The 21448-nt window shown below is 41.8% G+C and overlaps 1 protein-coding gene across 5 annotated transcripts in view; it reads left to right on the top strand.

Moving 5' to 3' along the window:
• Nucleotides 1-21448, top strand: part of ABCA1 (ATP binding cassette subfamily A member 1) — a 128645-nt gene that overhangs the window by 46765 nt on the left and 60432 nt on the right. For 3 of the 5 annotated variants that reach the window (XM_077912763.1, XM_077912765.1, XM_077912767.1), the window contains exons 6-8: nucleotides 4104-4228; nucleotides 6675-6851; nucleotides 20952-21044. In XM_077912763.1, coding sequence (XP_077768889.1) covers nucleotides 4104-4228; nucleotides 6675-6851; nucleotides 20952-21044 — 395 coding nt within the window. The remainder of the gene's footprint in view (nucleotides 1-4103; nucleotides 4229-6674; nucleotides 6852-20951; nucleotides 21045-21448) is intronic. The other 2 variants (XM_077912764.1, XM_077912766.1) reach the window with 1 other exon arrangement.

Raw genomic sequence — 21448 nt, 5'->3', positions numbered from 1 at the left:
CAACTCTTTGCCTCTGAAAGAGTGCTTTTACATTCTTGATCTTGGTTTTTATGACATCTTGTGATTGTTATTAGCTCCATTGTGCAGCTGAGGAAACTGAGGCCCAGAGAGATTAAAAGGGGAGAAGCGAGGTTCATGGCTCCACACTTAGGAAAGAGCAAAGCTAGGACTTGGATTCAGATCTTCTGGTGCCTCTTCTGTGCTGGGCACTGCTGTGCTTTGAAATTACAAAGTCCTGGCCCTCAAGACACTTTTTTTTTTTAGATTTATTTATTTTAGAAAGAGAGAGCAAGAGAGAGTGAGTAGGGGGAGCAGAGGGATAAAGAGAATCTCAAGCAGACTCCACGCTGAGAATGGACTGTGATATGGGGCTCCTTCTCATGACCCTGAGATCATGACCTGAGCCAAAACCAAGAGTCAGACTCTTAACTGACTGAGGCACCCATGCCCCCCTCAAGGCATTTCTGTTCTTCTGATGAGAAAGATGTGTGCCCAGACAATGGGAGCTCCATCTATGTGCTGTTTGAAGGAAACACAGGAAGCTATTAGAGCACAGAGGACAGCCACTTAACCCCAGCTTGAGTGTGAGAAAGTCAGGGCAGGCTTCCTGGAGGAGATGGTTCACGGGCCAAGAAAAAAAGAGTAGAGGTTAGCTAGGCCAAAGAGAAGAAGGACTGTTCAGACATCTGGCTTTCTCCATATTCTTGGCTTCTTTACTCATTCTCCTGCCAGCTACATAATGGAGAAAATGGAGACCAGAGGTACAAAGCCACCCCACTCTGGTCTCCTGCTACACTCCTTTCTCCTCCTCCCATTCCACTCCCCAAATCTTAAGTTTTGAGGAATCTCCTCTATGTTTATCTGCTTGTTGACTTATTTTTTTCCACTGAAAAACATTTATAGAAGCTACTGTGTACACAGCACTATGACTACAGAGTGTCCTGGCCCTGCCATGATGAGGGATCTCCCCAGCCACAACCTCAGGAGATTTTTGGCCCTCTTGCCTTTTTCCAGAATTAGGCGTCGGCCTGACTCTTCCCATTCCGCCTAAGCACTTGCATGAACTGTCTTCCTCATTCCTTCTACTTTATTGACATGTCTCTTCATCTCCCTTATCAGCCTTAAGAGTTCTTTGAGGGCAAGAACCGAGTCCTTACCTTCTCGTTACACTTCACTTAGGTACATTGGTAAAGTTAGGTGAAAGAAAACCCTTTCCAGCAATCACAAAATTATTACCATTTATTGAGCATATACTATGAGCCAGTTATTCACCATTCATGCTTTACCCATGAATATCTCCAATCTTCATATCTTGCAAAGGTGCTGATACTCTTATCCTTTACCTTTTAGGTGGGAAAAATTGGTCTCGGGAAGGCAAAATGCATTTCTCAGTGAACAGTAGAGTCCAGCACCAAAGTTAGGTTTTTCTGGTCCCAGATCCCTGATCTTTGTGCCACTCTACCATTTCTCAAACTCAGCTACAATTGCCTGGGGAGCTGTATAAAATTCTGACACCTGGGTGTCAGCTCCAAAAGCTCTGATTAGACGTTGGGGCTTGTAGCCTGGGCATTGGGGTTCTTGTAACATTACCTATCTGAGCGTAATCAGAGCCAAGGTCGGGAACCAGGCACCGCACCACACCACACTGCCTTCCTTTGTGCACACAGGCTGTGGCTGTTGGTGGTGGTGTATGAATCTAAGTCCTCATGTGTGGCATGCATGTGATCAGAGTGGGAGTTCTTTGTCGCCAAGGGTCTTTGGCCCGCCCTGCTGCTTCCCCACCCAGCGACCTCACCACCCAGCGCACGTGCACTGCCAAGGGTTGTTGACTGTTGAATCGGCCTCTTGGTTTTTCTGTCTCATCCAGGGGATTCACTGATGGGCGGTTTGAATTTGATCATGTCCAGCTGTTCTCATCCTCGGAGCCCATTGACATTACAGAAGAGCCTTATAAACACACTGAGAGTACTTGCTGGTCTCAAGGGTGTTGCTTATGACCTAGACCCATTGCAGGTTTAGCCTGGGTCAGCCTCCCACACTTCAGCAATCCTGCTCTGGAGCAAGGAGGCTGTTATGAAGTCCCTTGCGCAGTGTCCACGTACTACTCGGGTTTTTCACTACTTGGGAGGAATTTGTGGTCAAGGAGGGTCACCCTGTGTGTATACTTCCTGAGGCTTGGAGACATCTTTATTTGCCAGGACATTTCATCCATGCTGTGGCTCCCCTGCCTTACTTTGTAAAAATAAGGGGTTAAATAAAGATGCTGGGGCCTGTGGGCTGCAGGCTGGGAATGAGCATTGCCAGTCACGTGGTCATGATGAGCTGGTTTTCTCTTTATTATAAGAAGTTGGGTTATTCTCTTACACTGTTGGTGGGAATGTGAACTGGTGCAGCCACTCTGGAAAACTGTGTGGAGGTTCCTCAAACAGTTAAAAATATACCTGCCCTACGACCCAGCAATTGCACTGTTGGGGATTTACCCCAAAGATACAGATGCAGTGAAACGCCGGGACACCTGCACCCCGATGTTTATAGCAGCAATGGCCACGATAGCCAAACTGTGGAAGGAGCCTCGGTGTCCAACGAAAGATGAATGGATAAAGAAGATGTGGTTTATGTATACAATGGAATATTACTCAGCTATTAGAAATGACAAATACCCACCATTTGCTTCAACGTGGATGGAACTGGAGGGTATTATGCTGAGTGAAGTAAGTCAGTCGGTGAAGGACAAACATTATATGTTCTCATTCATTTGGGGAATATAAATAATAGTGAAAGGGAATATAAGGGAAGGGAGAAGAAATGTGTGGGAAATATCAGAAACGGAGACAGAACATAAAGACTGCTAACTCTGGGAAACGAACTAGGGGTGGTGGAAGGGGAGAAGAGCGGGGGGTGGGAGTGAATGGGTGACGGGCACTGGGGGTTATTCTGTATGTTAGTAAATTGAACACCAATAAAAAATAAATTAAAAAAAAAAGAAGTTGGGTTATTAAGAGGGTGGGGCTGAAGGAGAAGCAGGTGGTCAGATGAAATAGGGCAGGTGAAACAGCAACATTTCAGAGTCAGGGGCCCCCCACCCAACATCTGGGCAGAAACTTCTTGTTTTGGAGATAAAAAAGCTGAGGTTCAGAGAGATGATATGAAATGCCCAAATGACACCACCAGGCACAGTCTCCAACTCTGAAGACTAAAATTCTGGATTTCTGGCCAGTGCTTTTTCTGCTTCACTACACTGGAATGTACCTGCAGGGTTTATTATTAAAGGGATTCTTCGTGAAACACAACAGTAATCCAGTCATTTAGTTGGGTTGACTTTTAAGTTTATGCTTGTGTTTTTTTTTTTTTTTTTTTTTATGCTTGTGTTTTAAGTCTAGCAGACCTGGGTTTTGGAGTTCTGTATCAGGTGTTCCACAGTTGGAATTAAAATGAGATCACATCTATGAAAGTGCTTTGATATGTGTAATGCTCTACACCAGTGGTTCTCAAAGTGCGGGGCCCAGATCACCAGCATCTGCATCACCTGGGAGCTCATTGGAAATGTGAATTCTCTGCCCTAACCCCAGGCTGGCTGAATCAGAAACTCTGGGGGTGCAGACTGGTAATCTGTTTTTGACAAGCTGTCAAATGATTCCTTTGTGCACTGAAGTTTGAGAACCGCTATTCTGCATCAAGAGGAGATCAGCCTTCTAGGGGGCTTGTGGGACGAAGGCTTTAAATATCTCTGATTTTTAGCTGAGGTGGCATGGGGTTAGGTTCACAAATCACAGATGGGCTGGACAAGATCACTTAAAAGGTTTGGCTTTTTCCTCGAAAACGAGAAAAGGCTGTGTGAGCATGTAGGGTGCTGTCACACTGTTTGAATCCAGGAGCACACTCGTAGTTTAGCTCTACGTGTTTTCAGAAAGTATTCTTTTCATCTCTCCTGTAAGGCAAAGCTCCCTGAATGTCATTTCTCTGTATGCTGAAGCCAGAGACCTGTGGTTATCAATTGGTTTAGAATGAAGTCATCAATATTAAGATGTTTTTCTCCACCTGCCCCATCATGTTTTTTTTTTTTTTTTTAACATATTAAATGAAAGTGAAATACTATTTCTCAGCAGGCTTGAAACTTCAGGATTTCCTAGTGGACAATGAAACCTTCTCTGGATTCTTGATACACAACCTTTCTCTGCCAAGGCTCACTGTGGACAAAATGCTGGAGGCTAATGTCAGCCTCCACAAGGTAAGCTGCGATGTTCAGGTTCCTTCCTTGGTGGGGCTGGTGGCAGTTAGATTCTTTAAGAGTGCCTGGAAAGAAATGAATAAACCCTTGTCTTTTTTTTTTTTTTAATATTTTATTTATTCATAGAGACACAGAGAGAGAGAGGGGCAGAGGAACAGGTAGAGGGAGAAGCAGGTTCCATGCAGGGAGCCCGATGTGGGACTCGATCCAGGGTCCCCAGGATCACACCCCAGGCTGCAGGCAGCGCTAAACCACTGAGCCACCAGGGCTGCCCTAAACCCCTGTCTTGGATTTGGTGCTGAAGGAGATTATTAGCTCAAGCTCAACTTCACTGTTTTTACCTCTCTGCTCAGCCTGGCATTGCCAAACCATCCCGGGAGTGGAGTGTGCAACTTGGTGTCATGGGCCATCTGGTTGAAATAAAACTGATTTCCTGCCTGTCAGCTGGCATTTGTTGATAACTTCCCCCAAAGGGGGGGAATAAATTTAAGTTAAAATGAATTAAACGTTTTTTAAAAATTTCTCACCATTCTGAGACTGTAGCCAGAGTTGAGGATTACTGATCAGAGCAGCTGTCTATAAAATTTAAGATAGAAGATTTAAAAAACTTAATACATCCTTTAAAGATGTATAAGAAAAATGTATAAGGAAAAATGATTTTTCCTTAATTTGTAAAACCAGGAAGTAGTATTAGTGTTTACATAGAATTTTATTCTTAGATTCTTAGAAAACTTCCTTTGGTATAATTAGTTATCACACAGCCCCTGTGCAGTGAGTAGCAGACCCAGGTTGCATGGTTATCGATTTTCAGAGAAGCTTCCCAAGTGTATTCTTTGGCAGAAAGGGGCACTGCTTCTTTCCTCTGTCTCCTGTCTACACACCAGCTTATCTTTACAATAAGCAAAAGTAGTGGAAATGTTTATGCCCGAAAATAAGGTCTTTGCTTTACATAATGTAGAATTTTTAAAATTAGAAAAATGTGCTTACTGCTTGCCCTTATGAAACTAGGAAAATATGCCTTGTGTTTACCAGTTGTATGGTTGGGAGATGGGCCAAAGGCAGCGAGCTTATGAAAACAGTTGCATTTAGCACAATTTCCATTCCCCCCTGCCAATTTCGTATCTGTCGCATCAGATCAGTTTAAAATAAAGGGCGAGGTCGTTCTTGCACGGTATTAGGGTCTCTCTGTAGTCAGTGCTCTCAAACACAGACACCCAAGGTAGGCTGACCACAAAGACTACTTAGAATTAGGAGCAAAACGGAAGCATGCTTCCGTGCCTGGTGGTGGGGGAAACCTTCACGGAAACTGTGGCAGGCCCAGTGCTCTGCAGCGATAGAAAGCTATATTGAAAACCTGGAGAGGGTTTTGGGCTGTCACTCACACTTGGTTGTCCTACAAGCAGATCAAGCTGCGCTAATTTAAACTACCAAGGGGAGGTAGTAATGGACTGTTACAGAATCTGCATCATCCATGCATTCCACAAATATTTACTGTCGATAGTGTTTCAGCATTCTGGACACAAAGTGAGCAAGAAAAGCCAGCCCTTCCTCTTACTGAATTTGCTGTCTAGGTCAGTAAGGACCATGTAATGAAGAAGTGCTGTTTATTGAGGCCCAGCCAAGCTAATTAGGTAAACAAAATACAGCCAGGGAAAGGCTCTCTCGGGGGTCTGCTTTAATGAATGCAAAAGAATGACTTAGAATTGGCCTTCCATGAGGACTTTTCCTAAGAAGCCTGCCTTTCTGGTACTCTGCTCTGGGGCAAATAAAATGAAGAGTTCCAAATTCTGAAATTGCTTCAACATAATTTTGTGCATCAGTGAAATACCTATACCTACAAATAAATAGTATGAATGCCTTTTTTAAAAAAATTATTCAGCCCAACCCCAGCTTAAGATGTTGTAAGTTCCAAAATAATAAAAATGTTTTTGCCTCATAAAATAAAATAATAAAAATGGTTTCAGGCGTTTAGATTTTCAATTCCTATTTCCTGAATCATGTGCCCCACTTTTGAGAAAAAGAGTTGGACTCAGGATTTCCCTTTACAAGGACAGGAGTGTGGGAGATGATGAGTCAAACACAACATTCAGATTTTAAGTTTCCTTTAGGTATTTTTATTTTTTAAAAAAGATTTTATTTATTTATTCATGAAAGACACACAAAGACATTTTACACAGCAGAGAGAGAAGCTCCCTGAGGGGAGCCCGATGCAGGACTTGATCCTCAGATCAGACCTGAGCCAAAGGCAAATGCTCAACCACTGAGCTACCCAGGTGCCCCAGATTTTAAGTTTCCTGTCAGATTGTGCCTTGATGCATCCCAAAGTTCAGTAAAAAGATCTGATTGAACTATTGGCGATGGTGTCCATTCTTCAAAGCTATATTGGCCCAGCTTCCCATCTTTGTAATCTGGTTTTGCTTTGTCTCTCTGCATGAAATGCTTCCAGGTATTTCTGCAAGGCTACCAGTTACATTTGACGAATCTGTGCAGTGGATCGAAGTTAGAAGAGGTGATTCAACTTGGTGAACAAGAAGTTTCCACGCTTTGCAGCTTGCCAAAGGAGAAGCTGGATGCAGCAGAGCAAGTGCTTCGTTCCAGCATGGACATCCTGAAGCCGATCCTGGTGAGTAGGCTTGCCGTGTGGAGAAGCTGTAAGCACTAATGCTTTGGGAATGCGAACATTTTCCCTGGACAACATAACTTTGTTTTTGTAGGAACATAGGGCTGGCTGGGAGTTTGAGAGGTAATTTAGCTCCGTGGTATTCTGTTCTTTCAAACTTTAGGGCTTTTTCCCCCCGAGGGGTGGGGGGGGGGGGCGGGGCGGGGAATGAGTTGGGCATGGCTCTGAGTCTAAGCCTAGGGTCCTTTGTGCCTATTTCGAGAAGACCTGTTTTGTATGTTTTTAAAGATATTGTCATTTGAGATTATTAGAGTTCATTTGAGGAGTTTCCCAGACTAAAAAAAAGTCTCAACATCATTGATGGGAAGATAGATATCTGTTCTTAAGAGCATTTCTGCGAGGAGACACTCTAAGCTGTCACAGTGGGGAAACCTCAGAATTGGATGGGAACACACAACGATAATTAATCAATGACAAAATTGCAGTTACAGAAAAAAAATTGCAACAAAGTCTGATCGGCTTAGGAATCAAGAGTTTAGAGAAGTGGTCCCAGAGTTATACACATTCATTCTTAAAGAATATGGATGAACCTGAGCAATGTGGTCATTGGAGGGTTCGGTATAGTTCCAAATAGGTGTATTTCTTTGGATTTTCTGAGAGCTCTGGTGACCTGCCTCTCCAACAACATCACTTAGCATCTGATGTTCTGGTTTCCCACTTAGCAGATAGCACTCTGATTTGTCAGTAGATTCTCTTAAAACCAGGGAAAGAGCCTTGGAAGAAGGATGTGCCTCGAAAGAGATGTTCCTCATTATAATAAAAAGGAATCAGAATCCTCTGGGATTTGGTGCAGCTTGATTTCTTTATAGAGAGTTATGATTATCCCAGGGATACTAACAATGTTTAGTTTCTAGATCCTGGGCCTGGATCACAGCCTAGAAAGTGATCTTAGAAACATCTTCTGAGGTTTACACACTAGTGACCATCAGGAAGTTCTTTTATCTCACTTGATTTTATGACGTTGCAGCTTCTGCCTGAGATGAAGGTAGTAGGAAAACTGTGTGAGTTCATGGGATTTTCCAAGGCAGGGTTGATGGTGAACCAGTCAATGTGAAGGGCCTAGGCCTAATGCTTAAGATCTATTTTTGTGTTATTCCAGAAGTAGTATCTTCTGTTTCAGTTTAAAAAAAAATACTGAATTGCTTTGTTCAGTGGCCTGTGATTATATTGGTTAATGTTTCTATAGTATAAGTTCAAGTAAGATATATGTTTCTGAATGGGGATGATGTTTATAGTTCCAGAAAACTGGTCCAAGTGGCTACATAAGCTCATTTGTGTAGACATATGCAGCCTATTGGCACTTTTTGGGTTGTGTGACATAAAGGGCCAAAGGTTATTAGAAATAGTAGACCATTTCCTGGTACAGTTTTAGCTGTTTTGCTGTATTTCACTACAAGACTGAAATTTTCACCCTTTCAGCCGGATAGATGCAAATTTTAGAAATATGGGTGCTTTTTTATTTTTTATTTTTGAAATATGGGTGCTTTTAGAAGACACAGTAATTTATATTGGTGGCCATTCATTATTTCATTTCTGTTTAATAAACATGTATTGTGTGCACATCCCAGAAAATCCCTCCACTCCGTAATGTCTGAATTGCACTCCAAGTAGAATGACAATATAGCCTTCATGATTTGACAATCAGCAGCTTAGGTTTCAATCTAATAATCCCTCCTTGCTTGGGAGGGTTGGCATGATAGGATACATGGAAATATACCAGTAAGACTGTCAGCTGCATCTCAGCCCATCCTGTTGTGGTTGTGCCTTGGAAATCACTTGGTTCATGACTGGGTATTAAGGTGGCTACCAAATGCTTTTTGCACACTTCTTGGGCACAGAAAGCATCTCAGGTTCTGCTCCTGCCTATCTGCTGTTGCTGAGAGCTCTCTTTTCATAAAGCCAGAAAATGAGGCTCTTGAATTAGAATGTAGTGAGTGGTCAAAATTGTTCTGTGTAAAGGTGATTTTGAAGGATACCTTTGGGAGGAAATAATTTCCAAACATTTTGAAATGTGACTTTTATTTATCGAGTTAAACAGGGCCTTAATTGGAGCACTGGGATTGATATTTGATTTACATTAGGCAGCCCTTTACTCCTGCCACTTGGTTGACATTTCAACATTTTCGATGGTAGATGAATGTGACATGCGACATCATTGGCAATGGGCGGTTAATCATACCGAGAAACACAACAGGAACAGCAGCCAGGTGCCAAGCCCAGCGTCATGGGAAGATAAATTGGGGTGTCAGTGTGTGTTTCTGTACCAGAAGTGGATTTTCAGGAGAGACATATTTTGAAACATTTCTCTGTGTCTCTCCTTTTTTTTTTTTTTTTTTTTTATTTGGTTAGTATGGATGTTTTTCTGTTTTTCAGCCAAGAGTATTCTCTTTCTCCTGAGCCACCTTTTCTTTCTGATGACCTCTGGACAGCAGTGTTTTGACAGCATGGGGGGGAAGTGTGGCAGAGGGGAAGGGCCATGGGCTCAGGGTCACCTGCATCTGGATTCAAACATTTCATCAGCAGTTTTACCAGCTGTGTGACCTTGGATAAGTTTAGTGTCGGTCAGCCTCGGTTTCTTCTTCTTTTACATACAGATAATATAGTTTACCCTTTGTGACTGTTGCTTATACATATGAGGAGCATGGCAGGGGGTGGTCAATAAATAGAAGTTAATCATCAATAGAAATATTTTCATGCTGAAAGCAATTGCTGGCAACATGGAAATTTTCGACTGTGTTAGGAATCAGTCATGCCAAGCAAAGTAGACCTGGAGGATGATAGTTCAGTGAAAAGATTTTATTCTTTGCCTAGATGTTGTCAAGGCTTCTTACCCTGTAGATTCTATTCGTGTATATACCTCAATTATTTATACCTTGCATGAAAGTTAATACTGGATATCAGAATGCTGTTGCTTCCATAAAGTTCTCTGGGATTAATAGTGGTTACCTATAGACATTCTCCTTTTAATTTAAAAGCGTATTCATTTATTCAACTATGTTAAGTTCATTATGTGTCAGGTATATTCTGGGAGCTGGATTCACCCAAGATCCTCACAAAGATGGCTTCTGATGAGTACAGGGATATGTTGATCTATGAAATACTATCTCTAGGTTAAATGCATTTATGAAGAGAGACTTGTGTTCATAGTACTTGTACTGCTGACCTAACAACCTCTAGGAGGGGATTGTGGCCATCTACCAGTGATTTCTTTTGTCTCACTGCTCGGCAAAGTGGATTTGGCTGTTGCAGTTGACTGGGCAGGTGAACTTCCTTTGCCTATCTTGTGGGTCCTTCCTGAAGCGGCACCTGTCTTTCTCAGATAGAGAAGTCTTTATGGGGGCCTCTCTCTGCTGTCCTCCAATAACCTCTGATGTGTTTTGTACTGCAAGAAGGAGCCATAACAGTGGACCAGCAAATTTTGGCTGGAGGGATTTATTTGCTTCTATTATCAAGGTCCTTGCTGATTGTGGTAGCTTTTTTATTGCTGCTGTAACAAATAACCACACACTTGGCAGCTTAGAACAACATAAAGTTTTTATTTCATAATCCTGTAGGCCAGAAGTCTGGGCACAGTGTGGTTCCCCTGGGTCTACTCCTTGGAGTCTCAGAAGATTGAAATCAGAGGGTTTGCAGTACTGTATTCCTTTTTAGAGGCTCTGAGGATACTATCCTCTTGCTTCTGAGCTGATTCAGATTGTTAGCTGAATTTAATTCCTTAAAGTTGTAGGACTGAGGTCCCTGTTTCCTATCTGAACGTCAGCTGGAGGCCAGTCTTTGCTCCTAGAGGCTGCCAACCTTCCTTCTCATGATTTTCATGTGACCCCTCTCCAGCCACACTGGTTGAGACCCTCTCATGCTTTAAATTTCTCTGTCTTTTCCGTCTGCCATCTCTCTCTGCTTCTAGCCAGAGAAAGTTCTCTGCCTTTATGGACTTGTGATTAAATTGGACTCACCTAATTAATCTAGGATCATTGCCCTATTTGAAAGTCTATAACTTTAATTATATCTGTAAAGTATAAAGTATCTATAATGTACATAATGTATCTATAAAGTACATTTTACCATGTGATATAACATATTCAGGTGCCAGGGACTGGGAATGTGGACTGCTTTGGGGAGGGCCCTCACCCTGCCACAAATGTCTTTTAACTGAGAGGTAAAATAAATTTCATTATGTCTTTAAAGTGTTTCCTCAGTGCTCTTGGCTGTTTATTAGTCCCTCTTCAACTCTGTACATGTTCTTGCCATATTCTGAGAGTGACTCCAACGCATAATAAACGCTACCTGTTAGGGTTCTTAATGCACTAACCAAAGACAGCAGTGACTTTGGGAAGTAGAACATCTCAGGACAAGATGCGAGACATTGATCAACAAACCATCAAAGGTTTACTGTATGTCTGCTTTGCACCAGGAACTGTTCTAAGGTGCCGGAGCTTCAGTCATGATCAGGGCAGACCAGTGCACACAGAGCTTTCATTCTAGTGGGCACCGAGAACCAGCTCTTAGGCTGAGATTGGGAATTTGAAGAATTCTTCACAGGTTCTGGGTCTGTAGAGTGAGGGCTGTCCTCCCATCCCAGTTTCACTGATGACTCCCCTGCAGCTCCCTGACCCCCAGTCTTTACCAGCACGGGACACTGTTAGGTAGGTTTGGATTCTAGTCTTGGCTCACCGTTGTCCCAATGATGTGAAAGTGGTGTCTGATCCTTGAGGCGGGGAAAATGCTGTCAGATTCTTGAGTTAGGAAGGACAGGCATACGGACTTATCTTCATCTTAATGACAGTTTGGGTTCTGCATAACCATGTGGCTAGATTGTCTCGACCTCTGATGATACCTTTACCCTAAAAGGGAAAGTTCGGTTTCTGTGGAACAAAGAGTTCCGTTCACATGTCTTCTGATGCATGCAGCATATTCTTGCAAAGGGAGAACTCCGTTCATGGGACAAAGGAGGTAAAGTGAGCAGTGCCCTGAGGTCCCTAGAAGACCAGTGACCTCACAGCTGGGCTGTGTATAGATTGAAGGAACAGATGGAGAAGGAGGAAACAAAGTCATTCTTGTCTTGCAAGCTCTTTGTTTAGTGTTGTCTTGATCCTTAGACAAAGGCTTGGAATACAGAGTGGCTTGGCTCATTCCTTTTCAGGGCAACATACTTCAGCTTATCCCAGGCAGCCCTTAAAGCATTTGTGTGAGGTTTTTTTTTTTTTTTTTTTCCAGGAGAAAACAGTTGCTTTTCTCTTCCTATATAAAAATCAGACATTTGTGTGAAGTATCAGATTTTGTCTGGCGTTGTTTGACTGTACTGTCCACCCGTTTACAGCACAGGCATTCATCTGGCAGTCCATTGCAATCCTTAACATTTGGTAGGTGGTAGAATGACACACCTCATGGATTTACTCTTAAGACTGTGTTCACTTAATTCCTATAGGAAAAGGGGAGCACACATTTGGAAATAAATTGGTGAATTAAGCAGAGTGTTAATATTACTTGCTCAACTCCATCTGTACAGACATTTCTGCCTTAGTTATAGTACTTCTTCCTCCAAAAATACTGTAATTTCTTTTTTTTTTTTAAAGATTTTATCTATTTATTTGAGAGAGAGAGAGAGAGAGAGAGAGAGAGTACAAGCAGGGGGAGCAGCAGAGGGAGACGGAGAAGCAGGCTTCCTGCTGAGCAGGGAGCCTGATGTGCAGCTCGATCCCAGGACCCTAAGATCATGACCTGAACTATAGGCAGACACCCATCCGACTGAGCCATCCAATGCTGCCATATTTTGAATAAAGGTTTAGGTTTGATTTTTATCCTGAATTATGTGGTAGTAGGTGTATTGAAATGTGCTTAGAAACAGCAAAAAAGTGAGGGTACCTGTGTGACTCATTGGTTAAGTCTCTGACTTTTGGTTTTTCAGCTCAGGCCACGATCTCAGGGTCATGAGATTGAGTCCCACATCAGGCTCCACACTCAGCACAGAGATTGTGTAGGGTTTTCTCTCTCTGTCTCTCTCCCTCTATCTCTCTCCTTCTGCCCCTGTCCCCTACTTGTTCTCTCTCTCTAAAATAAGATAAATAAATCTTTAAAGAAAAAAAAGAAACAAAAAAAATATTTTAATGCATTAAACACAACAAATTTAAAAGTTTTTTGAAAAAGATTTTTATTGGGACCCCTGGTGGCTTAGTGGTTGAGCATCTGCCTTAGGCTCAGGGCATGATCCCGGAGTCCCAGGATGGAGTCCCACATCAGGCTCCCTGTAGGGAGTCTGCTTCTCCCTCTGCCTGTGTCTCTGCCTCTCTCTGTGTGTGTTTCTCATGAGTAAATAAAAATAAAATCTTACAAAAAGATTTTTATTTATTAGAGAGTGTGTGCATGGGGAGGGGGGGTGGGGCAGAGAGAGAGGGAGAAGCAGGCTCCCCACTGAGCAGGGAGCTCGATGTGGGGCTTGATCCCAGGACAGGGAGATCATGACCTCTTCCCAAGGCAGATGCTCAACCGACTGAGCCACCCAGGTGCCCCAAATTTACAAGTTAATATTTAAATTGTTGAGTTGTTTTTTTAAAAGATTAGTACCTCCCTCAGACATGAGTTTTGTAGTTCTCTACTTTGATAAGAAATATTAAATTGTTCCTCAAAGGAAAACTTCATTATCAAGTAAATCACTGGAAAGAGGTAGGATGTCTTCTGGGTGGCAGTAGTCTTTGTACTTAGTATCTGGCTTCCTTATTTTCAATTTAAGCTAAGACATAAAATCCTAGCCTTGAGTTGGATTTTCTGAATATGGGCAAAGTGAAGTAGAGATTTTTAGCCTACTCTGAGAGTAAAGGAAGTTTAAAATGCCCTTAATTACATTTAATTTCACAATGTTCTATCTTCTATTTCTACTTGGCAGTGGCTTCTTAATGCGTTGATAATCTATCTCTCCCAGTCTTTATTTTGTAGAGTGATTATCTGTAAACAAATACTTAAATTCATTCATTCAGCAAATATTGAGCCCTGATCTGTGTCATGCACTGGGCTTGGGGGCGGCGGGGCGGGTGGCAGACAATATTGAGCAAGCAACCGATGTCTTTCCCTGGTGGTGGGCAATGAGTGGGACAGACCAGGGGAGGAGCAGTTGCATCCTCTGCTGGGTGTTGTGCAGGCTCTGATGCAGTCCTTCTAATCCTCTCTTTGAGGATCAGGAAGGAGGCATCTGTTAAGTTGGGACCTAAAGAATAAAGGTTAGTCAGGTAAAGAACAGGGAGAAGAATGTTCCAGGCAGAGGACCTGGCTTATGTATGGTGTCCAGAGTGGGGAAAGGAATGAAGGTGGTATTTAGGGGAACTGTACATGATTGATTGGTTCAGAGAGGAGCAGATGTAGCTACGGGGAATTTGATGGTAGAAGGAACAGTAAGACCGAATGCTGTGGAGGTGACTACAGATCAGCTGAGGCAAACTTTCAAGAGCCATGTGAGGCCATTGGGCCTCATCCTTTAGAGCAAAGGAAGCCACTGAAAGGCTCCAGAAGGTGGTGACTTGATGAGGTGAAGTTGAATGACCTTTGAAGCAGGACACATACCATCTCGTCCTCCTAATGTGCTTCTCTCTTGCTTTTAGTTTTTCTTCCACAGACATTTACTGGGTGCCTAATTATTCTATGCCAGGAACTATGCTGGATGCTCAATTGAAATAAACACCAGCTCAGAAATTAAAGTCAAATTGACTTGGCTAGGTTACTGCCTTTTTAATTGCCAGTATTTTACAATTTAGTTAAGCTACTAGGATAGAAAGACTATAATGAAATCGTTTGTTAGACCCCCTGAAAGATGGGGTATAATAATGGTCTTTGTTGTGCTAGGGCCAGCGCTCCAGAATGTCATGCTTTTCGGCAATGTTGCCATGTGGTGATTGACACACTTTGCAGAAATGGGTGGGAGCCTTTTGGGTAATACAATATGTACTTGTCTATTCTTCCTGTAATGATATTACAGTATTTAGTTATGATATAAAAATATCGAATAATACACGAATTCCAGTTAGCTTACAATAGGTCATGTAGTCCCCCACTAAAGGTTTTATCTTCACTTTTTTTCCTCTCTTTCTTCACACAAGAAAATCACTTGCCTCCTGTGGTCAATGGGGACCTCTATGAGTTCATAGCAAAGGGAATGTTTTTGTTTAGGAAAAATAATAGTAGGAATTCCAAGCTGTAAATTGTTTACTGGAACTCTTTGGAAATACTAGTTGGCAAGCTTTGCCTGCCTTTGTGAGATATTAGCAGGAGACCACAGTTAATAGTAGGTGCAGGCATATGGTTCTCAGACATTATTTTGTGGCCTAGTTTCAGGGCATGGTTCTCAAAGTTAATTGTACTCAAGGAACGTAGACACTTTTCAGATTGGGTATATGGTCAAGCCAGCTTACATTCTTGAGCCTTTCTTCCACTCCTGCCCGCTCTGCTTCCTTTCCTCCTCACTTCTTTTATCTTTAATTAAAACGTATGAAATAGTTAAAACTTACAAACAGGCGTAGAGAATAATGGAAAGAACACCCCTGTACTATCACCCATCATTCACCTTGCTTGCTTCTGATTCTTTTCAAGAAATAAAACGTTGCACTTATAGTCAGTGCCACCTGTGTATCCCCTCTTCTTTCCTCCAAGACCGTCACTATCCTGGAGATGCATGCTTTTATGCCATATATATGTATTTGCATTCTGTTAATGGTAGCTTACCATATTGGTTTGTAGGTGTCCACATTGTATGAATGTGCATATTGATCTTTAACTTGTCTTTTTACCTCCACATTATATTGTTGATTTATCAGATTGATACATGTGGCATCTGATTCATTTTAACTGCTCTATGGTATTTCCTTTTTATTCTGAAATTTTAAGAACTCATTCTTCTAGTCTTTGGCTCACATTTTCACATCGTTTATGGTGTCTTTTGGTGCATAGTTAGTTTCTTTTCTTCCTTTCTTTCTTTCAAGATTTAATTTATTAATGAGAGAGGCAGAGACATAGGCAGAGGGAGAAGCAGGCTCCCTGTAGGGAACCCAATTTGGGACTCAATCCCAGGACCCTGGGATCACAACCTGAGCCAAAGCAGACACTCAACCACTGAGCCAGTGATCCCCCCCTTCTCCCCTGCAGGTGTCCTGCATAGTTTCTACCTTTGTTTTTTTTTTTTTTTTTTAAGATTTTATTTATTTATTTATGAGAGACACACACAGAGAGGCAGAGACACAGGCAGAGGGAGAAGCAGGCTCCATGCAGGGAGCCCAATGTGGGACTTGATCCCCGGTCTCCAGGATCATGCCCTGTGCTGAAGGCGATGCTAAACTGCTGAGCCACCCAGGCTGCCCTAGTTTCTACTTTTGAAAGTTGGAGTCATTTTTTTCCCTTGGTTTGGACTTTTTATATATCAAGAGGCTTTCCCTATCCCAAGTTCATAAAGACATTTTCTCCTATATATTGGCAATTTTCATTTTTTACTTTTAGCTCTATAATCTGCCAAGAACTTAGTTTTGTGTAGTGGTATGAGATGGAAAACTTACTGATTTTTCTTACATGAACAACTAGTCCTGGCAACAGTAATTGAATAGCCCATCTTTTCCCTACAATTTTGTAATCTTTAGTTTGCAGATTCTCATCAGTCTCTTCTCTGTATTTCGTAACATTCAGGCACAGAAAAGTAAAATCAAGTCTTGAGCAAAATATCTGGATAGCCAGAGCTTTAAATGGCGCTGAATTTGAAATTTTTTTTTAAAGCCTGTCATGTCAACCCATATCCGTGTGTAACTCCAACACATCTTTGAAGATGGAAATTTGTATTGACGATAGGTTGCCAATACTTAGGTTAATGAATGCCAAGCATTTAATCTCAAACAACAATTAGCATAAAAAGGGATCCTGATAATGACATTGATCGTCCTAACTATTACTTATGGATGGGTTTAGCCAATGTTTCTTTTATCAACCAAAACCTAAATTAATCAGTTTCTAAGCAAACCAGAGCTCAGACTATTGACAACAGCCCTAGGATGTGGTATGGCATTTGTGTCTGAATACATAAAGGTCTGATATCCACGGTAAATATAATGAAACCCTTATGTTTATGTCTGTGGCCAACGGTGGTGTTCATGGGGTAAGCAGTACGTGCATGGAGTTTTGCTGAATTGTGTAGCTTTTAAAACAAAAAGAATAAGCCTGCCTCAAAGGTTAAGTAAGACATTTAAGTTGAAAAACCTGAAGGGAAAATCATTACCTATGAAAGTTTAAATTCATTCAGATGAGGAAGACGTAGTCTAAGAACATGAACTGCTGATTGATTTGTTCCCTTCAGGGGAGAGATGACTGCTAATAGTGACAACGGGCGGTATATCTATGGTTTCAGAGACTTGGCCTTTTGCACTTGGTGGCTGTGAACTCAATTGGTATGACGTTCTGGCCTCACATGCATTTTGTATCATCTCTGATCCCAATCAGGGTGGGGTGAACTGATTGGCTTCTCTTCAGTGCTTCACTATCAAAGCAGACTGCATCATGCCAACCAGATGTGGAATGCACAAACAACCACCTTTGTGGAGAACATGCTCAAAAAAGAGGAATGAACATTGTCCAGGGGCTATGGCTTAGTGGTTCTCAAACTTCTATGTGCAAAAAAATCCTGAAGTTTCCTGGCTCACATGCCTACCTTCTGAATCAGGAGGTCTTTGAGGGCTGGGAGGTTGCATGCTTACCGGGCACTGCAGGGGGTTCTGGTGCCAGAGCTCTCTGAGACTACATTATGTCCGTGGAACCTGCTCATTCACAATTCTCTGTCATGACTTTGGTTGTAGTTCAAGGGCCACTGGTACCATTTAAATTTAATATTTCCTTTTTGTAGATTCACTTGCTTAAGAAAGTTAGACATTATATCTCTACTGTAAAGGTAAAATCAATATCACTTACTAGAAACAGAAGGTACACGTACATACGCATCAGGATAAAATTTATGTATGTGCTTATATGCGTATATACGTAGGTAGGTATAGATTACATATATACCTAAATGTAGGTTATGATTTTTCCTTCAAGTTTTTCAGTTTGTTTGTTTGTTTGTTAATTAATTAATTAAAAGATTTTATTTATTCATTCATGAGAGACACACAGAGAGAGGCAGAGACACAGGCAGAGGGAGAAGGAGGCTCCATGCAGAGAGCCTGATGTGGGACTCGATTCTGGGTCTCCAGGATCACGCCCTGGGCTGAAGGTGGCGCTAAACCGCTAAGCCACTGGGGCCGCCCCCAAGTTTTTCAGTTTAAATGTCAACCTTAGGGCAAATTTATATCTGTGCATGTGTGATTTAAATATACATTTGTATTTGTATTTCATACACTGAATATTACATAATGTAAGTATATATTTTAGCTGCTAACATTTTTTGTTTCACAGTTTTGCAAACACTGAGGAAAAAGGGGCTTTAGGGAGGAGAGAAGCATTCAACCCAAGCCTTCGGGAATTAGGTCTCGGTTTTGCGCTGAAGAGGATTTGTAATGTTAGAAATAGCACATTGGGTGTGGCTGATGTGCTTTGCGATGACAACTCTGGCTCTCTGCATAGTGGACGGAGGGCCCCTTGACAGGAGAAATAGTTCTTTCAGCGTTAGCCAGGAAACAGAGGGGGGAGGATGGATGGATGTCTTTTCAAGAACTAGAAAACCCTTCAGTTTTGGTAGTAAACTTTTAAGGAAGGGAAGAGAAAGGCAGGGGTCACCTTTCTGAGAACCGTTAGGGCTCACTATGTACCAGGCGCTGTGTGAGGTGCTCAGCACGTGTCCTCTCATTTAGTGTTCTTGACAATGCTGGGTTACATGCCCACCATGAACTTTGTGGGTAGTTGTGGAAATCGGGCCATGGGGAGTTTGAGCCATTTGCCCAGAGTTCTGTAGCCACTCCAGGTCCCCATAACCAGAGAAGAGGAGACAGTGACAAGAATCATCAGATTCTTATTTCCATTCAGACTTTCTAAAAAAAAAGGGATAACTGTCATATTTTAAGTTGTGAAAATGAGCATTGAGTTAATTTGGCATTTTTTTGTTTTGCTGCACAATCCTGAGTGTGCGTCATCTCGTGGGCCTGATGGTAAGCACAGGAACACTTTACTTCCCCATGCCTTCCAGTTAAGACCTCGCAGTTTGGAAAAGTTTTCCTCATGGTAGGGTCTATATATAGGGCCAGCTTTTAATGGGTAACCTTTAGTTGTGATGTGAACCTAGAGAAAGAAAGTAAAAAGCCAAAAACCTCCCACTTGTTTTTGCTCATGATCACTTAGTGGAAGGAAGGACCATTAACATAATCTTTGAGTTGCATCATGGAGAACTACCTGAGTATAGTGGTTAAGAGGCCCATCTGAGGATGCAGAGTGTGGGAAAGGTGGACCCTGGTGACTAAGCCTTTCTAGGAAAGCTCATGAGTCAGGCTGGAGAGATTCTTTCATAAGTACCTTTAGACAGATTTTATCAGAAATCTACATTCAGAATTTGGCTTGGATATTATGATGATCATGGTGATACTAGCTTAATCGTCTGTATTTAGAGTTTATTTTATTTTATTTTATTTTATTTTATTTTATTTTATTTTATTTTATTTTATTTATTTATTTATTTATTTATTTATTTATTTATTTATTTATTTATTTATTTATAAATTAGGTTCTACACCCAGCATGGAGCCCAACAGGGGCTTTAAACTCACAACCCTGAGATCAAGACCTGAGCTGAGATTAAGGGTCAGTCCCTTAACTAACTGAGCCACTTAGGGCACACCCCCTCCCTGCCACCAACCTGGAGTTCTTTTTAAAGGAAAATCTCCCAGGCTGCTCTTTTTGAGATAATGATGATCGCTGTCCACCTCCAGCTATTTTCCATGCAATTTGTATTGATTTCACAACAATTCCTGATACAAGAAAAGTAGCATAATAGTCCAGCCTTGGGGTGCCTGGGTGGCTCAGGCATTTAAGTGTCTGACTCTTGATTTCAGTTCATGTCATAATTTCTGGGTCATGGCATCAAGCCTTACATCGGGCTCCAGGCTCAGCATGGAGTCGGCTTGAGTTTCTCTCCCTCTACCCCTCCGCCTGCTCATGCTCTCTCTCTCAAGTAAATAAATCAATCTTAAAAAAATAAATAGCCCAGCCCTTTCTAGATTATAGAGGTATCTGATAATAAATAAAATGAAACCCACAGAAGTGCCAAGGAAAGATGAGTTTTCCCAGAAACTTTTGTTTTCCTATTTAACAAATAAAAATGATGAAACTGACTCTGTATCTTTTTGTTTTTTGGAAGCCTGAAAACTCAAATTTGAGGCTCCTCAGCTATTGTAATTCTGACCTGAGAGCCTGTGCATCACTGTTCTTTCTCTTTTCTAGCTTAGGCTTTCTGCCCTAACTTTGTCTTTTCCTTGGGCCCAATTATTTTCTTGTATTTACTATGACACTAGGTGGCACATAACAGCAATTAAGTATACCCATGAGCAAATACAAAGATCTGACTAAAAGTAGATATAAAAATAAACATTCTATATTAAATTTCCGGTGTTAGAAGCAGTGCTGGTTTGACCAGCATGAGAGAGAAAAATTCTCCTTTCTGCGCTTTTGGCAGCTTTCAACTTTACATGTTCTTCCTTTCTTGTGAGCCATTACCAACTTGTTTCTCAAGGTCATTCCTCTATTGCCCATCTTGCAGACAGAGTTGGGAATTTGTGGTCAGAGTTGCACTGGACACACACACACACACACACACCCCCCAACATGAGATGATTTTATCTGTTGCATATCAAAGAGTTTCAAATATATATTTCTACACTGTTTAAAAGCATTCATCAGAGGATTAGTAAGTCTTATCTGAAATAACCTGCAGATGTGGAGTTAGAATAATTTTAGTGTCTTATTTTGGTCAGGAGTGGGTTTCTTGTTTTTTAAACTCAGGATTGTGGATGGTTTTAATTAACTTGTTTATTTTCAGTAGAGATTTCAGGTTTACATTCGAGTTTAGAAACAAAGTTTTTTTTTTTTTTTTCCTTATTCCAGACAGAACTAAACTCTACATCTCCCTTCCTGAGCAACCAATTGGCTAAAGCCACAAAAACTTTGTTGGATAGTCTCGGGACTCTGGCCCAAGAGGTAAGTTGTGTCTGTCTGTCTGTCTTTCTGTCTTTCTTTAAATTAAAGATTTTATTTATTTGACAGAGCAAGCTTGCACGCACAAACAGGGAAGGTGGGAGAGAGTGAAGCAGACTCCCCGCCGAGCAGGGAGCCCCATGCGGGCCTCGATCCCAGGACCCTGGGATAATGACCTGAGCTGAAGGCAGACACGTAACTGAGCCATCCAGGGCCTTGTTGTGTCTTTCTAGCTTCAGGAGGCAGACCATTCACTATGGCTTTTGCCTATCCTGAGTTTGGCTTAGAGGGTCCTTTTGATTTGAATATTACATGAAATGTACAATAAATTTTAGAAGCATTAGTGATCTTAAAAATGATTTGGTTTGAGCTCCTTCCTTGAGAGATGGAAACCAAGATGCAGAGAT

Source organism: Canis aureus, chromosome 10 (assembly GCF_053574225.1).
Source record: "Canis aureus isolate CA01 chromosome 10, VMU_Caureus_v.1.0, whole genome shotgun sequence".
Classification (NCBI taxonomy): domain Eukaryota; kingdom Metazoa; phylum Chordata; class Mammalia; order Carnivora; family Canidae; genus Canis; species Canis aureus.
This window is presented reverse-complemented; position numbering and strand designations above follow the sequence as displayed.